Source organism: Oncorhynchus nerka, linkage group LG16, assembly GCF_034236695.1.
Source record: "Oncorhynchus nerka isolate Pitt River linkage group LG16, Oner_Uvic_2.0, whole genome shotgun sequence".
Classification (NCBI taxonomy): domain Eukaryota; kingdom Metazoa; phylum Chordata; class Actinopteri; order Salmoniformes; family Salmonidae; genus Oncorhynchus; species Oncorhynchus nerka.
The window spans coordinates 13,113,195-13,132,111 of record NC_088411.1 but is presented as its reverse complement, the minus strand read 5'-3'; the positions used below and the strand labels follow the sequence as shown (position 1 = coordinate 13,132,111).

The following is an 18,917-nucleotide window of genomic DNA, read 5'->3' as shown; positions in this document are numbered from 1 at the left end:
AGGTGGAATTAGTCAAATCGACCAGTGTGTTTACCTGGCATTAATTCATAAGAGGGGGAATCATTTGTCCGATTCCATGCCGGGTGGATATTCATAATTGATTCAAAACAAACAACTTTACATGTTAATCGCCTCGGCTCATCTCACTGCTGCTGAAAGGCCCGTGAGGTTTGATTTACTAAGCTTGGATAGGGATTTATTTCTTACTTCTGAAAATAACATGTGCAAATGTTTAGTATATCAGGTCCAGGGAGTATATGGCAGATAAGCCTGTGGACAGTTATGGTCAAGCTTATAACTGAACTCAACTATGGTGTGGAGTGCTTGGGCGACCCACTGTCTCCATTATACTGGTCACACTTACTCTTGACGGTGGCCGTCCTGGTGCAGTTGTAGAGGATGGCCAGCTCCCCAAACACCTTCCCAGGACCCATGGTGCACAGCTTCATGCTCTCCTTTGTCACCTCCACCTTCCCATCTGCAAGGACAAAACGACAGAGCAGAGCACACTTTCTCATTTCCCCCGCTGATGCACGGTCCGTGAAAGTGAGCATGACAAGCTGGAAATGTCACTGTGCTGCTCCGTGCTGCTGTTGCCCAGATTGGGGAGAAGTCAAAGCTAATGCACTACAATAACATTCTAAATTCATTACTTAAATGGGACATGAGAGAGGGATCACAGCAGAATGGTATGCAGACTCCACAATAATGGGCTCAGGGGGGAAATGGGACACTGGCTAGGAGAAAAATATAGGGGAAAGGGAATAGCAAAACAGACATTAGTTTTAAATCATTACGAAGTGACAGATGGGGGAGATTGAAAGTATTGCTGGAACGTGAGGGAATGAATGTCGCTGAATGTCCAGCAGAGACCTGCAGGCTCCAAAATCCCCATCTCTGCATTGATGTATCTGATTCTGGCAAGTGGGCATTTCACCAAGCAGCAACAACTCACAGTTTACAGACTGGCGCCAGATGAAGTGGACTGCCATTCTCTAATCAGAACAGATGGGTCATTCCAATCCCTCATTGGTCATTGGCCACTCATTGGTCATGAGTGTTTGAACAATACATTGTTTCTCCTAACGGCCGGAGGTGCAACATGCATTTACCAAAACTCCACGTAGTGAGAACATTTTATAAGTGCGTCATTGGAGCATATGTCAATACTGATACACTTTTAGAAATAAGGGTACGGTATGGTTCCCTGGGGTACAAAAATATTAAATTACACTAAATGTACCTTCAAAGGTACACATAATTATCTCACATAGTACTGTTCAGTACCTTATAGGGTACATGTGCGGATAAAGAATATAATGGTACATTTTCTTACCAATACTTTGGGTAGCCTAGTGGTTAGAGCATTGGACTAGTAACCGAAAGGTTGCAAATTCAAATCCCCGAGCTGACAAGGTACATATCTGTCGTTCTGCCCCTGGACTGGCAGTTACCCACTGTTCCTAGGCCGTCATTGAAAATAAGATTTTGTCCTTAACTGACTTGCCTAGTTAAATAAAGATAAAATAAATAAATTTAAAAAATGTACAATAATCACATTCTCACTCTCAAAACAAGGGGTAAGGTGTGAAGGTACATTTCTGTTTCTCAGGGTACAAACATATTTTGTGTACCCTCAATACCCACCACAAGGTACAATGATGAATTTTTGCACCTAAACGGAACTAACGGCTTTATCACTGGGGTGGTACCCTAAAAATGCATATTTCCCAGCATGCTCTACTTCAGGTTAAAAAGAATTCTAATTGCATTTCATATTTGTGTTTTTGCATGTACATAGAATGATTGATTAATCTTATGCTCCACAAAGATAAATAACATACATTTTTCTAAACTAATCCAATCAATGAGTTATATTTGATGTACCCATAACGGTTGTTCCAGTTTAAACGGCTTAGATAGTCTCATCACAAAGTTCCTTGCCCTGGCAGTCATTATGAATAAATACAAATTCCAAATGTTGAATATCTTAATTCTGTCTGGGTTGCAAAATCATGTTTGGAAGATTCTTGGAAATGGGAGGGAAACTTTGACATTGGGGGGATATTGTAGACCAGTGACAAAATATCTCAATTTAATCCAAGTCAAGGGGTGAGAATACTTTCTGAAGGCACTCTAATTCATACCATTCCACCAATTCCGATCCATTCTTTACCACGAGCCCATCCTCCCAAATTAAGGTATCACCAACCTCCTGTGGATTAAGCTACATATTTTCTTACCTCTACTCTCTCTTATCTCTTGTTTTACACCTTCTTAATTTTACAATCCTGGTTCCATTGTGTTCACTGAACACCATACAGTTGCGAAATAACTTGAGCCTTTCCTTCCAAAAGCACCTCTGGTGTTTTTGATTTGAGGCCAGGGCAGATAAAAAACAAAGGCAAAACACTGTTGATGTGGTTTGATGGCACCCTGTGGTGCACTGACTACAGCTGTGTGAAATTGATCTAAACATTGCATCTAGGCAAACGCAGTGTGGAACTGACCCAAATGGTGACAGCATCAACAGCCTCTCTTCCATCTAACGCTTCTGGAGGGAGACATCTTCTCCAGCACTGTTGGCAGCTCCTTTATCAGCTGGAGAATGAAATGTACACAGATCTACTCCCTTCAAACAAGTTCTGATATTATCTTGACTGTTCCGTAATTCACCTTCAAAAAACAAAATGTGAAAATGGGCCATAAGAATTTACTGGGGTTTTTAAAATGACAGCACAACACCTGCGCCTGCAAAAAGTAATGGTCTTCACACACGGAGCGAGTTATCGCACTCTGCCAGCCCACCTTCCTCCCCAACACTTGTATTAGATATCCATCATCCCCTGACAGCTTTATCTGTGATGGAGTGGCAGCACACTAAGATAAACGGGATGGAGGACACGGAGGACAATCGGATACAGTGTTTATCTCAGAGTCACGTTTGCATACAAGTCCATGCTGCATGATGGCAGGGCATCACAATGTTCTGTATCAGTCATCGTTGTATTTCCTGCCAGAAAAGCATGGGATTCATTTCCATCTCAGGAAAGTCTGTTTAACTGTGTAACATCACGAAGGGCGTGAATAAGAGCAGACAAAATCTGCCTCTAGTAGACAATAGCCAAATCGACTAGATAGGTATTTTAATCAAACTGGTCTTCTGTCACTGAAACCTCCAAATAATACACTCACATGAAACAACTCGCTACTACACTAGAGGGGACAACTGGCGTAATAACCCCATGGGTATAGAAACTAGGCATTTACAATGGGTACAATGGGTGTTAGTTGTTTGAAAGGAACTTGTTGAGATCTGTCTAACTCATTGTCCATGATCACTAATGGGATTAATACGGTATCAGTAGCAAAGTACCGCTATTCAGTACCTCTACTGTAAGTCCAAAAACACAGAGTGAGAACACATTTAGTAGAGAGTAAATAACCCTGGCAGCAATCTCAGTGAGAGTCTGAAGATGCTTTCACACAGGGGAAATATTGCTCAGGGCATCCCGTGGCGCTGCAGTAAGAGGAACCCCAGATAGAGTCACACATGAAAGTGCCTGTCTGCTATATCTGGAGAGAGTTCATCTCGGAGCAACCATTGGATCGATGGCCCAGCCATTCATACTCTCAGTGTGCACTGCAGTCAGGCATATTGTACTCCTCCCGCCGCTCCTCACTCCCCCATCGCCAAAGACTAGATCTCTAGACGATATTGACCAATCACAGAGGAGATACTGGTGGTTGGGTTATGGGGGACCAAATTCTATTACCCCACAATACAATGCAGGCTTCATCTTGAAGGCTTTTATCAGTGAACTAACAGAGCCTCGGGGAGGGAGCCCTGGTAGTTGCGAGAGAAAATGAAACTGTCTTTGTGGTGTTGAGATGCTTTAGTGTGCCATCCATTGTGGTTACGCTTATAGACTACCTATTCATGTGGGACAGTTAGCTAATAGGACCCCTGACTTCAGTCTGATTGAGAAATTAATCACTGTGGGTGGTCAGACTATAGCAGCTAGGCCTAATGGTTTTATCCACCAAGGAAAGGCTCACATCGACCAAGCAGGAACCATTTCATGTTCTTAGAACCTTGGATTTTTGATGAGATCCCAAATATAGGACTATGACAAGAAATATTTTACAACTTAAGAAGACGAAGCCATAAATAGATAGAATCTGTTAACCAGAATTTGTTGGTCTGAATCCTCTCTGACACATTGTTGAGGTGTTGCGTGAAACAAAAAAGGGAAAGCTGAAATACACAGCAGAGTGAGATAATATCTGGATCTGTGCCTGTTTTGCACACATGCAAACTACATCCAGCTCGATTCAAATGACGAACGCAGCAACAATGACCTAGTAGAAGAGACAGCTATTGTATAGCAGGCATCCAACAGCCCTGCTAAACGGGGTCAGTCTCCTGCCTGTCGCTATGTGAGTGCCAGGCGTCATGACACACATTGGCAGCGCTACACACCTTCACAAGGCTTGTCAACTCTTTGCTCCGGCTGTAATGAAGATGTAAGACCTCTGACAGCCAGTGCCACTCGCAGGTGTCACCATGCAAGGCCATGGAAGCCACGCCAATGGTGTGTCCACTGTTGAATTTAATTCAGTTCAATACACTTTAGATTACAAATTGGCAGACTCGATAGACTCGATCCTCATCGGCAGACTCGATAGCCTTGGTTTCTCAAATGATTGCCTCGCCTGGTTCACCAACTACTTCTCTGATAGAGTTCAGGGTGTCAAATCGGAGGGCCTGTTGTCCGGGCCTCTGGCAGTCTCTATGGAGGTGCCACAGGGATCAATTCTTGGGCCGACTCTCTTCCCTGTATACATAAATGATGTCGCTCTTGCTGCTGGTGAGTCTCTGATCCACCTCTACGCAGACGACACCATTCTGTATACTTCTGGTCCTTCTTTGGACACTGTGTTAACAACCCTCCAGACGAGCTTTGATGCCATACAACTCTCCTTCCGTGGCCTCCAACTGCTCTTAAATACAAGTAAAACTAAATGCATGCTCTTCAACCGATTGCTGTCTGCACCTGCCCGCCCGTCCAGCATCACTACTCTGGACGGTTCTGACTATATGTGGACAACTACAAATTCTAGGTGTCTGGTTAGACTGTAAACTCTCCTTCCAGACTCACATCAAACATCTCCAATCCAAAGTTAAATCTAGAATTGGCTTCCTATTTCGCAACAAAGAATCCTTCACTCATGCTGTCAAAAATACCCTTGTAAAACTGACCATCCTACCGATCCTCGACTTTGGCGATGTCATTTACAAAATAGCCTCCAATACCCTACTCAATCAATTGGATGCAGTCTATCACAGTGCCATCCGTTTTGTCACCAAAGCCCCATATACCACCCACCACTGCGACCTGTACGCTCTCGTTGGCTGGCCCTCGCTTCATACTCGTCGCCAAACCCACTGGCTCCAGGTCCTCTACAAGACCCTGCTAGGTAAATTCCCCGCCTTATCTCAGCTCGCTGGTCACCATAGCAGCACCCACCTGTAGCACATGCTCCAGCAGGTATATCTCTCTGGTCACCCCCAAAACCAATTCTTCTTTTGGCCGCCTCTCCTTCCAGTTCTCTGCTGCCAATGACTGGAACAAACTACAACAATCTCTGAAACTGGAAACACTTATCTCCCTCACTAGCTTTAAGCACCAGCTGTCAGAGCAGCTCACAGATTACTGCACCTGTACATAGCCCATCTATAATTTAGCCCAAACAACTACCTATTCCCCTACTGTATTTATTTATTTATTTTGCTCCTTTGCACCCCATTATTTCTATTTCTACTTTGCACATTCTTCCACTGCAAATCTACCCTTCCAGTGTTTTACTTGCTATATTGTATTTACTTCGCCACCATGGCCTTTTTTGCCTTTACCTCCCTTTATCTCACCTCATTTGCTCACATCGTATATAGACTTATTTTTCTACTGTATTATTGACTGTATGTTTGTTTTACTCCATGTGTAACTCTGTTGTTGTACGTGTCGAACTGCTTTGCTTTATCTTGGCCAGGTCGCAATTGTAAAATGAGAACTTGTTCTCAACTTGCCTACCTGGTTAAATAAAGGTGAAATAATGAAAAAAGAAACAATGCGATTACAGAGCAATCAAAGAAATAGAATGTAACTACCTGTTAATTACATGTCAATAAGATGTTTCTCCTGAGTGTTACAGTGTTATTACACGGGTGTTAAAGCAACTTCAAGCGTTACCATGGTAATTGTTGAAGAGAAAACACACACCAGGGCCCAACCACTCACTATGTGAGCAGTAAAAGTAAGCCAGCTCCCATGTGCCCTCTGACCTCTGTGTATTACAATCAGCTTACATTATGGTCAACGTTTAATCAACCATGTAATAACCACCATGACAACACCTCTCGTTTATTATCAGCTGATTCGTTTGCTGTAGTGGTTGTAAATACCTAATATTGATTTGTTGGCGACATCCACCATGCTCTTTTTTTATCTGTTGAATCAATCAACATAATAGACTGTTGGTGTCGAAAAACCAACAAATCAACCGGAGTGCGATCATGTTGTTGAGGCGACACACAGAGCGATAGTGTATTTGGGGATGTCACCTGCAATAAATCCTATGTGAGTAATGTTACCATAATTGCTCAGTCACTGACTGCAGCTGCCACAAACTCACACATCTAGAATGTTTCTAGTAATTCCAACACTGACGCCAATATCCCTGATTTCCATTTCAAGACCTTCATAGATATTGGCAGTGAAATGTCATCTGCATATTCACTCTGCATGTATCCTCATTGCCATTGGTGCAATATCTGCCAATAAACTGCCAATTACGTAAGTGTATGGGCTTGTTATTAATACACTTAATTACAGCATCATTTCCTCAACAGAAAAGAAGATCGTCACAGTTACACTACATGGTCAAATGTATGTGGACACCCTTCAAATTAGTGGATCCGGCTATTTCAGCGACACCCATTGCTGACAGGTCAGTTCGCCAAAGTTCTGCCTGCTAGAGCCACCCCGGTCAACTGTAAGTGCTGTTATTATGAAGTAGAAAGATCTAGGAGCAACAACGGCTCAGCCGCGAAGTGGTAGGCCACACAAGCTCACAGAAAGGGACTGCTGAAGCGTGTAACACGTAAATATCGTCTGTCCTCGGTTGCAACACTCACTACCGAGTTCCAAACTGCCTCTGGAAGCAACGTCAGCACAAGAACTGTTCGCCGGGAGCTTCATGAAATGGGTTTCCATAGCCGAGTAGCCGCACACAAGCCTAAGATCCTCATGCACAATGCCAAGCTTCGGCTGGAGTGGTGTAAAGCTCGCCGCCATTGAACTTTGGAGCAGTAGAAACGTGTTCTCTGGAGTGATGAATCACGCTTCATCATCTGGCAGTTCGATGGACGAATCTGGAATTGGCAGATGCCAGGAGAGCGCTACCTGCCCGAATTCATAGTGCAAACAGTAAAGTTTGGTGGAGGTGGAATAATGATCTAGGGCTGTTTTTCATGGTTCGAGCTAAGCCCCTTAGTTCCAATGAAGGGAAATCTTACAATGACTTTCTAGATGATTTCTGTGCTTCCAACTTTGTGGCAACAGGTTCGGGTGAAGGCCCTTTCCTGTTTCAGTATGACAATGCCACCATGCACAAAGCGAAGTCCAGACAGAAATTGTTTGTCGAGATCGATGTGGAAGAATTTGACTGGCCTCCACAGAGCCTTGACATCTTTGGGAGGATTTGGAATGCTGACTGCGAGCCAGGCCTAATCGCCCTACATCAGTGCCCGACCTCACTAATGCTCTTGTAGCTGAATGGAAGCAAGTCCCCGCAGCAATGTTCCATCATATAGTGGAAAGCCTTCCAAGAAGAGTGGAGGCTGTTACAGCAGCAAAGGGGGACCAACTCCATATTAATGCCCATGATTTTGGAATAAGATATTCGACGAGCAGGTGTCCATATACTTTTGGTCATGTAGTGCTTTTTTTGTGTGCAAATAAGCCTGGTGGCAAGGCTTATATGCCAGATGTTCAAAAGCCAAACATTTCAAATGTCACGTTCATCCCTTATTGTGAATGAGCCAAGTCAATAGTAAATTACCTTTGAGGATGATGGCATATATTCAAGCACAAATAAGCAACGACAGGGAGGCGTAGAGTTCATTCTGGACAATTGTGTGTTTGCATACACCAGAAGCTACAATGAAATCAATTTACTGAACTCCCTCTCTGCAGTCAATAGGCCATTAAATCCACTCACAAAACCGCCATTATGGGGGGGGCGTCTTCATTTACTGATTGTGACTTGCCAACGGGCAAAAAAAAGAAGAAGAAGAAGCAAGTCAAGTAAACCTCCTGCTGCCATTTACAAAAGCTCTTCTTTGATGCTTTTGCTGTACAAATACATTTGTTTTCCTCTGTATCCACCTGTCTCTCCTTTAACCTCCGTCAGTAGCAGTGAGTGGGTAAAGTCCATGGGAAAACCAAATTGGGAAGAAAAGCCATATTACAACCTATGTGTTGTGATAATTGCGTTGTTTGCTATATAACCTGTTAGTTCATATGCCTTGACACCGTGATACTGTATACAGTGCCTTTGGAAAGTATTCAGACCCCTTGACTTTTTCTACATTTTGTTAGGTTACAGCCTTATTCTAAAATTGATTAAATTGTTTTATTTGCTCATCTATCTACACACAATATCCCATAATGACAATGCAAAAACAGGTTTTTAGAAAATGTTGCTAATTGATTAGAAAAACAAACAGAAATATAACATTTACATAAGCATTCAGACCCTTTACTCTGCACTTTGTTGACGCACCTTTGGCAGAAATTACAACCTTAAGTCTTCTTGGGTATGACGTTACAAGCTTGGCACACCTGTATTTGAGGATTTTCTACCATTCTTCTCTGCAGATCCTCTCAAGCTCTGTCAGGTTGGAGGGGGGAGCGTTGCTGCACAGCTATTTTCAGGTCTCTCCAGAGATGTTTGGGGCGGCAGGGTAGCCTAGTGGTTAGAGCGTTGGACTAGTAACCGGAAGGTTGCAAGTTCAAATCCCCAAGCTGACAAGGTACAAATCTGTCGTTCTGCCCCTGAACAGGCAGTTAACCCACTGTTCCTAGGCCGTCATTGAAAATAAGAATTTGTTCTTAACTGACTTGCCTGGTTAAATAAAGGTAAAATAAATGTTTGATTGGGTGCAAGTCTGACCTCTGGCTGGGCCACTCAAGGACATTCAGAGACTTGTCCTGCTTTGCCTTGGCTGTGTGCTTAGGGTCGTTGTCCTGTTGGAAGGTGAACCTTCGCCCCAGTCTGAGGTCCTGAGTGCTCTGGAGCAGGTTTTCAACAAGTATGTACTTTGCTCCATTCCTCTCCCAGTTCCTGCCGCTGAAAAACATCCCCACAGAATGATGGGGCCAGGTTTCCTCCAGACGTGACACTTGGCATTCAGGCCAAAGAGTTCAATCTTGGTTTCATCAGATCAGAGAATCTTGTTAGGTCCAAATCATGTCCAATCAATTTACCACAGGTGGACTCCAGTAAAGTTGTAGAAACATTTCAAGGATGATCAATGGAAACAGGATGCACCTGAGCTTAATTGTGAGTCTCATAGCAAAGGCTCTGAATACTTACAGTTTGGACACACTTACTCATTCCAGGGCTTTCCTTTAATTGGACTATTTTCTACATTGTAGAATAATAGTGAAGACACCAAAACTAAGAAATAACACATATGGCATCGTGAAGTAACCAAAAAAAGAGTTAAACAAATCAAAATATATTTTATATTTGAGATTATTCAAAGTAACCACCCTTTGCCTTGTTGACAGCTGTCGTCTCTGTGACTCATCAAATGTGAAGACTTATTTTATCAAATCAATTCTCTATGTGTAATTATTATTACGTGATTAAACTAATCATGTAAACTTTAATTAATTAGGAAGTCGAGGCACCACAGGAAAATGTTGATAGTAGGAATGCGCGATTTATCGGTGAACATATCGGAATCGGATGATATTAGCTAAAAATGCCAACATCGGTATCGGCCCGATGTCTAGTTTAACGGTGATGTTCAAAACTGATGTCAAAGCTGACGTGGATACCTACTGTATATAACTAAGTACATGAAGTAATGATGCCACATAAAATGTTGCACTACACGTGCAACACAGCATTCCTAGCCTAGCCCACAATGTCTGCTGTGTGGATTGAGTAGTCAACAAGTCGAGCAGTCATTTGAAAGAGTAAGAACATTTCAGCAAGAGAACTCAGGAGCCAAATCCATTAACGCCAAGATAATGGAATTCATTGCCATTGCCAATCAACAGTTCTCTGTCGTGGCTGATGTTGGCTTTCGCCAACTGGTCGAGCACCGGTACACACATCCCGCTTTCCCCTCTACGAGAGAGAGTACGCTGTAGAGCGGACCCACTGTAACCTGATCCTTCAGATCGTCACAGGAGAGTTATGACATAGCTTTGCACACTCTTGGCATTCACTCAACCAGGTTCATGAGGTAGTCACCTGGAATCCATTTCAACTAACAGGTGTGCCTTTCTTTCCTTCTTAATGCGTTTGAGACAATCAGTGGTGTTGTGACAAGGTAGGGGTGGTATACAGAAGATAGCCCTATTTGGTAAAAGATCAAGTCCATATTATGGAAATAACAGCTCAAATAAGCAAAGAGAAACGACAGTCCAGCATTACTTTAAGACATGAATGTCAGTCAATCCAGAAAATGTCAAGAACTTTGAAAGTTTCTTCAAGTGCAGTCGCAAAAAACATCAAGCCCTTTGATGAAACTGGCTCTCATGAGGACCGTCAAATGAAAGGAAGACCCAGTGAGACCTCTGCACCTCAGACTGCACCTCAGATTGCAGCCCAAATAAATGCTTCACAGAGTTCAAGTAACAGACACACCTCAACACCAACTGTTCAGAGGAGACTGCATGAATCAGGCCTTCATTTTATTTTTTATTTCACCTTTATTTAACCAGGTAGGCCAGTTGAGAACAAGTTCTCATTTAAAATTGTGGCCTGGCCAAGATAAAGTAAAGCAGTTCGACACATACAACTACAGAGTTACACATGGAATAAACAGACATACCGTCAATATTACAGTAGAAAAAGTCTACATACATTGAGTGCAAATGAGGTAAGATAAGGGAGGTAAGGCAATAAATAGGCCATGGTGGCGAAGTAATTACAATATAGCAATTAAACACTGGAGTGATAGATGTGCAAAAGATGAATGTGCAAGTAGAGATACTTGGATGCAAAGGAGCAAGATAAATAAATAAATAAATACAGTATGGGGTTGAGGTAGTTGGATGGGTTATTTACAGATGGGCTATGTACAGGTGCAGTGATCTGTGAGCTGCTCTGACAGCTGGTGCTTAAAGTTAGTGAGGGAGATATGTGTCTCCAGCTTCAGTGATTTTTGCAGTTCGTTCCAGTCATTGGCAGCAGACTGGAAGGAAAGGCGGCCAATGCAGGTGTTGGCTTTGGGGATGACCAGTGAAATATACTTGCTGGAGCGCATGCTACGGGCGCTGCTATGGTGACCAGTGAGCTGAGATAAGGCGGGGCTTTACCTAGCAGGGTCTTGTCGATGACCTGGAGCCAGTGGGTTTGGCGACGAATATGAAGTGAGGGCCAGCCAACGAGAGCGTACAGGTGCAGTGGTGGGTAGTATATGGGGCTTTGGTGACAAAATGGATGGCATTGTGATAGACTGCATTCAGTTTGTTGAGGAGAGTGTTGGAAGCTATCGAGGATCGGTAGGATGGTCAGTTTTACGAGGGTATGTTTGGCAGCATGAGTGAAGGATGCTTTGTTGCGAAATAGGAAGCCGATTCTAGATTTAATTTTGGATTGGAGATGCTTAATGTGAGTCTGGAAGGAGAGTTTACAGTCTAACCAGACACCTAGCTCTTTGTAGTTGTAGTTGTCCACATATTCTAAGCCAGAACCGTCCAGAGTAGTGATGCTGGACGGGCAGGCAGGTGCAGGCAGCGATCGGTTGAAGAGCAAGCATTTAGTTTTACTTGCATTTAAAAGCAGTTGGAGGCCACGGAAGGAGAGTTGTATGGCATTGAAGCTCACCTGGAGGTTAGTTACCACTGTGTCCAAAGAAGGGCCAGAAGTATACAGAATGGTGTTGTCTGCTTAGAGGTGGATCAGAGAATCACCAGCAGCAAGAGCAACATCATTGATGTATACAGAGAAGAGAGTCAGCCCGAGAATTGATCGCGGCATCTTTCCAATCTTTGGGAATCTCAGACGATACGAAAGAGAGGTTGAGCAGGCTAGTAATTGGGGTTGCAACCATTTCTGCAGATCATTTTAGAAAGAGAGGGTCCAGATTGTCTAGCCCGGATGATTTGTAGGGGTCCTGATTTTGCAGCTCTTTCAGGACCTCAGCTATCTGGATTTGGGTGAAGGAGAAATGGGGGAGGCTTGGGCGACTTGCTGTGGGGGGTGTAGGGTTGTTGACCGGGGTAGGGGTAGTCAGGTGGAAAGCATGGCCAGCCATAGAAAAATGCTTATTGAAATTCTCAATTACAGTGGATTTATTGGTGGTGACATTGTTTCCTAGCCTCAGTGCAGTGGGCAGGTGGGAGGAGGTGCTCTTATTCTCCATGGACGTGTCCAAAAACATTGAGTTTGTGCTACAGGGTGCAAATTTCTGCTTGAAAAAGCTAGCCTTTGCTTTCCTAATTGCCTGTGTATATTGGTTCCTAACTTCCCTGAAAAGTTGCATATCATGGGGGCTATTCGATGCTAATGCAGTACGCAACAGGATGTTTTTGTGCTGGTCAAGGGCAGTCAGGTCTGGAATGAACCAACCATCTGTTCTTGGTTAAAAAAAAATTGAATGGGGCATGCTTATTTACTTTTAAAGAATAACCAGGCATCCTCTACTGACAGAATGAGGTCAATATCCTTCCAGGACACCCGGTCCAGGTTGATTAGAAAGGCCTGCTCGCTGAAGTGTTTTAGGGAGCGTTTGACAGTGAAGAGGAGTGGTCGTTTGACAGCAGACCCATTACGGATGCAGGCAATGAGGCAGTGATCATTGAGAAGACAGCAGTTGTGGTTGAAGACAGCAGAAGTGTATTTGGAGGGCAAGTTGGTTAGGATGATATCTATGAGGGTGCCCGTGTCTACGGATTTGGGGTTGTACATGGTACAGTAGGTTCATTGATAATTTGTGTGAGATTGAGGGCATCAAGCTTAGATTGTAGGATGGCCGGGGTGTTATGTTTAGGTCACCTAGCAACACGAGCTCTGAAGATAGATGGGGGAAATCAATTCACATATGGTGTCTAGGGCACAGCTGGGGGCAGAGGGTGGTCTATAGCAAGCGGCAAGAGACTTGTTTCTGGAAAGGTGAATTTTTAAAAGTAGAAGCTCGAATTGTTTGGGTACAGACCTGGATAGTAAGACAAAACTCTGCAGGCTATCTCTGGAGTAGATTGCAACTCTGCTCCCTTTGGCAGTTTCAACTTGTCAGAAAATGTTGTAGTTAGGGATGTACATTTCAGGGTTTTTGCTGGTCTTCCTAAGCCAGGATTCAGACACGGCTAGGACATCCGGGTTGGCAGCGTGTGCTAAAGCAGTGAATAAAACAAATTTAGGGACGAGGCTTCTAATGTTAACATTCATGAAACCAAAGGTTTTACGGTTACAGAAGTCAACCAATGAGAGCACCTGGGGAATAGTAGTCGAGCTAGGCACTGCAGGGCCTGGATTAACCTCTATATCACCAGAGGAACAGAGAAGGAGTAGATAAGGGTATGGCTAAAGGCTATAAAGAACTGGTCGTCTAGTACGTTCGGAACAGAGAGTAAAAGGAGCAGGTTTCTGGGCGCGATAGAATAGATTCGTGATCGAATATATTCGAGGCATAATGTACAGACAAAGGTATGGTAGGATGTGAATACAGTGGAGGTAAACCTAGGCATTGAGTGATGATGAGAGAGATATTGTCTCTATAAACATCATTTAACCCAGGTGATGTCACTGCATGTGTGGGAGGTGAAACTAAAGGGTTAGCTAAGGCATATTGAGCAGGGCTAGAGGCTCTACAGTGAAATAAGACAATAATCACTAACCAGAACAGCAATGGACAAGGCATATTGACATTAGGGAGAGGCATGCGTAGCCTAGTAATCATAGGGGTCCAGTGAGTAGTTAGGCTGGCAAGAGACACGGCGATTCAGACAGCTAGCGGTCCGGGGCTAGCAAGCTAGCAGAAGGGCCTTTCATTGTGGAATTCCTGCAAAGAAACCACTACTAAAGGACGCCAATAATAAGAAGAGACTTGCTTGGGCCAAGAAACAAGAGCAATGGACTTTAGACATTTGGAAATCGGTCCTTTGGTCTGATGAGCCCAAATTTGAGATTTTGTTTCCAACCGGTGAGTCTTTGTGAGATGCAAAGTAGGTGAGCGGATGATCTCCACATGTGTGTTTTCCACTGTGAAGCAGGGAGGAGGAGGTGTGATGTTTTGGGGGTGCTTTGCTGGTGACACTCTCTGTGATTTATTTAGAATTCAAGGCACACTTGACCAGCATGGCTACCACAGCATTCTGCACCATCTGGTTTGTGCTTAGTGGGACTATCATTTGTTTTTCAACATGACAATGACGCAAAACACACCTCCAGGCTGTATAAAGGCTATTTGACCAAGGAGAGCGATGGAGCGCTGCATCAGATGAACTGGCCTTCATAATCACCCGATTGGGATGGTTTAGGATGAGTTGGACCGCAGAGTGAAGGAAAAGCAGCAAACAAGTGCTCAGCATATGTGGGAACTCCTTCAAGATTTTTGGAAAAGCATTCCAGGTGAAAGTGGTTGAGAGAATGCCAAGCGTGTGCAATGCTATCATCAAGGCAAAAGGTGGCTACTTTGAAGAATCTCAAATATAAAATATATTTTGATTTGTTTAACACATATTTTATTCCATATCTGTTATTTCATAGTTTTGATGTCTTCACTATTATTCTACAATGTAGAAAATAGTACAAATAAAGAAAACCCCTTGAATGAGTAGGTGTGTCCAAACTTTTGACTGGTACTGTAAATAAGCTATTTCTGTTTTTATTTGTAATGCATTTGTAAAATTTCATAAAACCTGTTCTCGCTTTGTCATTATGGGGTGTTGTGTGTAGATAGCTGAGGATTTAAAAATATATATATTTTAGAATAAGACTGTAACATAACAAAATGTGGAAAAGGAGTCTGAATACTTTCCAAAGGCACTGTATAGGCCTAAGGCCTAGACAATAAGAAGACACATTGTAAGAATGTGAAATGTCAGAATAATTGTAGAGAGAATGATTTATTTCAGCTTTAATTTCTAGCAACACATTCCCAGTGGGTCAGAAGTTTACATACACTCAATTCATATTTGGTAACATTGCCTTTAAATTGTTTTAGGTCAAATGTTTCGGGTAGCCTTCCGCAAGCTTCCCACAATAAGTTGGGTGAATTCTGGCCCATTCCTCCTGACAGAGCTGGTGTAACTGAGTCAGGTTTGTAGGCCTCCTTGCTCGCACACACTTTTTCAGTTCTTCCAACATATTTTCTATAGGATTGAGGTCAGGGCTTTGTGATGGCCACTCCAATACCCTGACTTTGTTATCCTTAAGCCATTTTGCCACAACTTTGGAAGTATGCTTGGGGTCATTGTCCATTTGGAAGACCCATTTGCGACCAAGCTTTAACTTGAGATGTTGCTTCATTATATCCACATAATTGTTCTACCTCATGATGCCATCTATTTTGTGAATTGCACCAGTCCCTCCTGCAGCGAAGCACCCCCACAACATGATGCTGCCACCCCAGTGCTTCACGGTTGGGATGGTGTTCTTCGGCTTGCAAGCCTCCCCTTTTCCCTCCAAACATAACGATGGTCGTTATGGCCAAACAGTTCTATTTTTGTTTCATCAGACCAGAGGACATTTCTCCAAAAAGTACGATCTTTGTCCCCTTGTGCAGTTGCAAACCGTAGTCTGGCTTTTTTATGTTGGTTTTGGAGCAGTTGCTTCTTCCTTGCTGAGCGGCCTTTCAGGTTATGTCGATATGGGACTCGTTTTACTGTGGATATAGATACTTTTGTACCGGTTTCCTCCAACATCTTCACAAGGTCCTTTGCTGTTGTTCTGGGATTCATTTGCACTTTTCGCATCAAAGTACGTTCATCTCTAGGAGACAGAACGCGTCTCCTTTCTGTCCCATGGCGTTTATACTTGCATACTATTGTTTGTACAGATGAATGTGGTACCTTCAGGCATTTGGAAATTGCTCCCAAGGATGAACCAGACAGTGGATGTCTACAATTGTTTTTTTAATGTCTTGGCTGATTTCTTTTGGTTTTCCCATGATGTCAAGCAAAGAGGCACTGAGTTTGAAGGTAGGCCTTGAAAGACATCCACAGCTACACCTCCAGTTGACTTAAATTATGTCAATTACCCTATCAGAAGCTTCTAAAGCCAAGACAATATTTTCTGGAAATTTCCAAGCTGTTTAAAGGCACAGTCAATTTAGTGTATGTAAACTTCTGACCCACTGGAATTGTGATACAGTGAATTATAAGTGAAATAATCTGTCTGTAAACAATTGTTAGAAAAATGACTTGTGTCATGCACAAAGTAAATCCTAACTGACTTCCAAAACTATAGTTTGTTAACAAGAAATTTGTGGAGTGGTTAAAAAACAAGTTTTAATGACTCCAATCTAAGTGTATGTAAACTTACGACTTCAACTGTATGCTTAGTCTAATACAGTGACAACTAAAAGATACCAAAATCGATTTAGTCCAATCAACGTAAGCTAAATATAATGTGGCTGTCCATGTTACTGATTTATGTGTGTGTGTGTGTGTGTGTGTGTGTGTGTGTGTGTGTGTGTGTGTGTGTGTGTGTGGTGTGTGCATGCGTCCAAGTGGAAAAAACATGTTGACTCACCTTAAAGAAACGCCAATGCCATCCTCCCCGTATTAGTTTTTGTTGTCCTTGGCTACCCGGCTAAAATACTTGCCCACTAGCCTAACGTCTTTTCATGGGCAATGATGTGCCAGACCAGCTAGTTAACATTAGCATCCTACATCTAGCTACATGTTGAGAATTAAGTAAAACCACAAGTCCAAATCCCTATCTCCATCCATTGCTAATTTAGGAAAGAGGCCGATTTTAGCTAGCTAGCTACCGGAGGACAACAACACAACTGGATGCCAAAAATTCAAGTTTTTTTCTGTCACTAATGATGTTTGGTCTGAAGCCAAATCCAAATGTTCTTCCTTGACACTTTTTTTTTGGTGCGCCAGGACCATTCACAGCCGAGCTCACTCAGTTTAGCTCAACACTGATTGGCTAATATTTTATTTTTATCAAGGGAGGCCAAATGCTCGCTGGCATCCCTTGCATTCAATGCTTCAGGCGGCTGCAATGTCATACTCTTTCTGACCAGACAGCATCAGATAGATGGCCGACACATACAGAGACAGTGGGAGGCTGTTCCATTCGCTAGGATGCTTTCTCCGGTGAGATACATTCATGAGATACATTCAGCAGCCTCTTGCGAATTGGAAGAAGTGTATTAAACACAGAAAGACAAAATATCAATTATTTTGTATGTTTTTTCTTGGTAAATGTCTTGGGGAAGCCTGGCTTACCTTAGCATCCATGAATACATGCCACTGGCATCTGTTCAACTCAAGCCAGTGACTTGACATTTGTTACATTGTATCCTTTCGAATGTTTGACAAATTAACAAGCAAAACAGAGAGAGCCTAGATGCATATTTTGGTCCAAGTAGCCTACCCATTTCAAGATCATTTCATGTTTGTACATGTACAAGATGATCTGAAATACAGCATCTCTCTCAATGGCCTCTTTGTAAACATATCTCAGCAGCAGCCAGGAACATGTAAAGTGTGTCAACAACTAAATAGTAACAGCTGTACATTTGATTCAGCATTCATTTACATGTGGTGCCTAGAAGGAGAAAAGGACAATTGAGGACAGACATGAGGTCATTACTTATCTACTGATGTCTGAGGCCTCAGTCTAAGAAAATGCTAAACATGGAGTTTAGCTATTTAACACCTGCCAGAGGCAAGTAGATGACTGAAAAATAATAAGGAGAAAAACACAAATCATATCCAGCAGGCTAGGGATAATTATCTGTAATTACTAATTCATCTAACGGATTAACTACTTTTGCACCTGTCAAACAGATAATATAATACCTCTATATATACTGGAGTGTAGAGTAAGAATAAACAGATCTGAAGCACGTAGCGGGTAAAAAATGGTCTGTCCTCTGTTGCAACACTCACTACCGAGTTCCAAACTGCCTCTGGAAGCAATGTCAGCACAATAACTGTTCGTTGAGAGCTTCATGAAATTAGTTGCCATGGCCGAGCATCTGCCCCAAAAGCCTAAGATCACCATGCGCAATGTCAAGCATCGGCTGATGTGGTGTAAAGCTCACCTCCATTGGACTCTGGAGCAGTGGAAATGCGTTCTCTGGAGTGATGAATCACAATTCACCTTCTGGCAGTCCGATGGACGAGTCTGGGTTTGGCGGATGCCAGGAGAACGCTACCTGCACGAATGCATAGTGTCAACTGTAAAGTTTGGTGAAGGAGGAATAAGGGTCTGGGGCTGTTTATATGGTTCAGGCTAGGCCCCTTAGTTCCAGTGAAGGGAACTCTTAAAAGGGAACTCTTAACTCTACAGCGTACAATGGCATTCTAGACGATTCTGTGCTTCCAACTTTGTTTCAACAGTTTAGGGAAGGTTGTTTCAGCATGACAATTCCCGTGTGTGCAAAGCAAGGTCCATACAGAAATGGTTCGTCAAGATCGATGTGGAAGAAC

The 18,917-nt window shown here is 43.0% G+C and overlaps 1 protein-coding gene across 5 annotated transcripts in view; it reads right to left on the bottom strand.

Moving 5' to 3' along the window:
• prkg1b (protein kinase cGMP-dependent 1b) overlaps positions 1-18,917 on the bottom strand; it is a 161,560-nt gene that overhangs the window by 89,954 nt on the left and 52,689 nt on the right. For 4 of the 5 annotated variants that reach the window (XM_029684708.2, XM_029684709.2, XM_029684706.2 and 1 more), the window contains exon 3: positions 365-478. The exons of the other annotated variant lie outside the window; for it this stretch is intronic. In XM_029684708.2, coding sequence (XP_029540568.1) covers positions 365-478 — 114 coding nt within the window. The remainder of the gene's footprint in view (positions 1-364; positions 479-18,917) is intronic. 5 annotated transcript variants of the gene reach the window in all.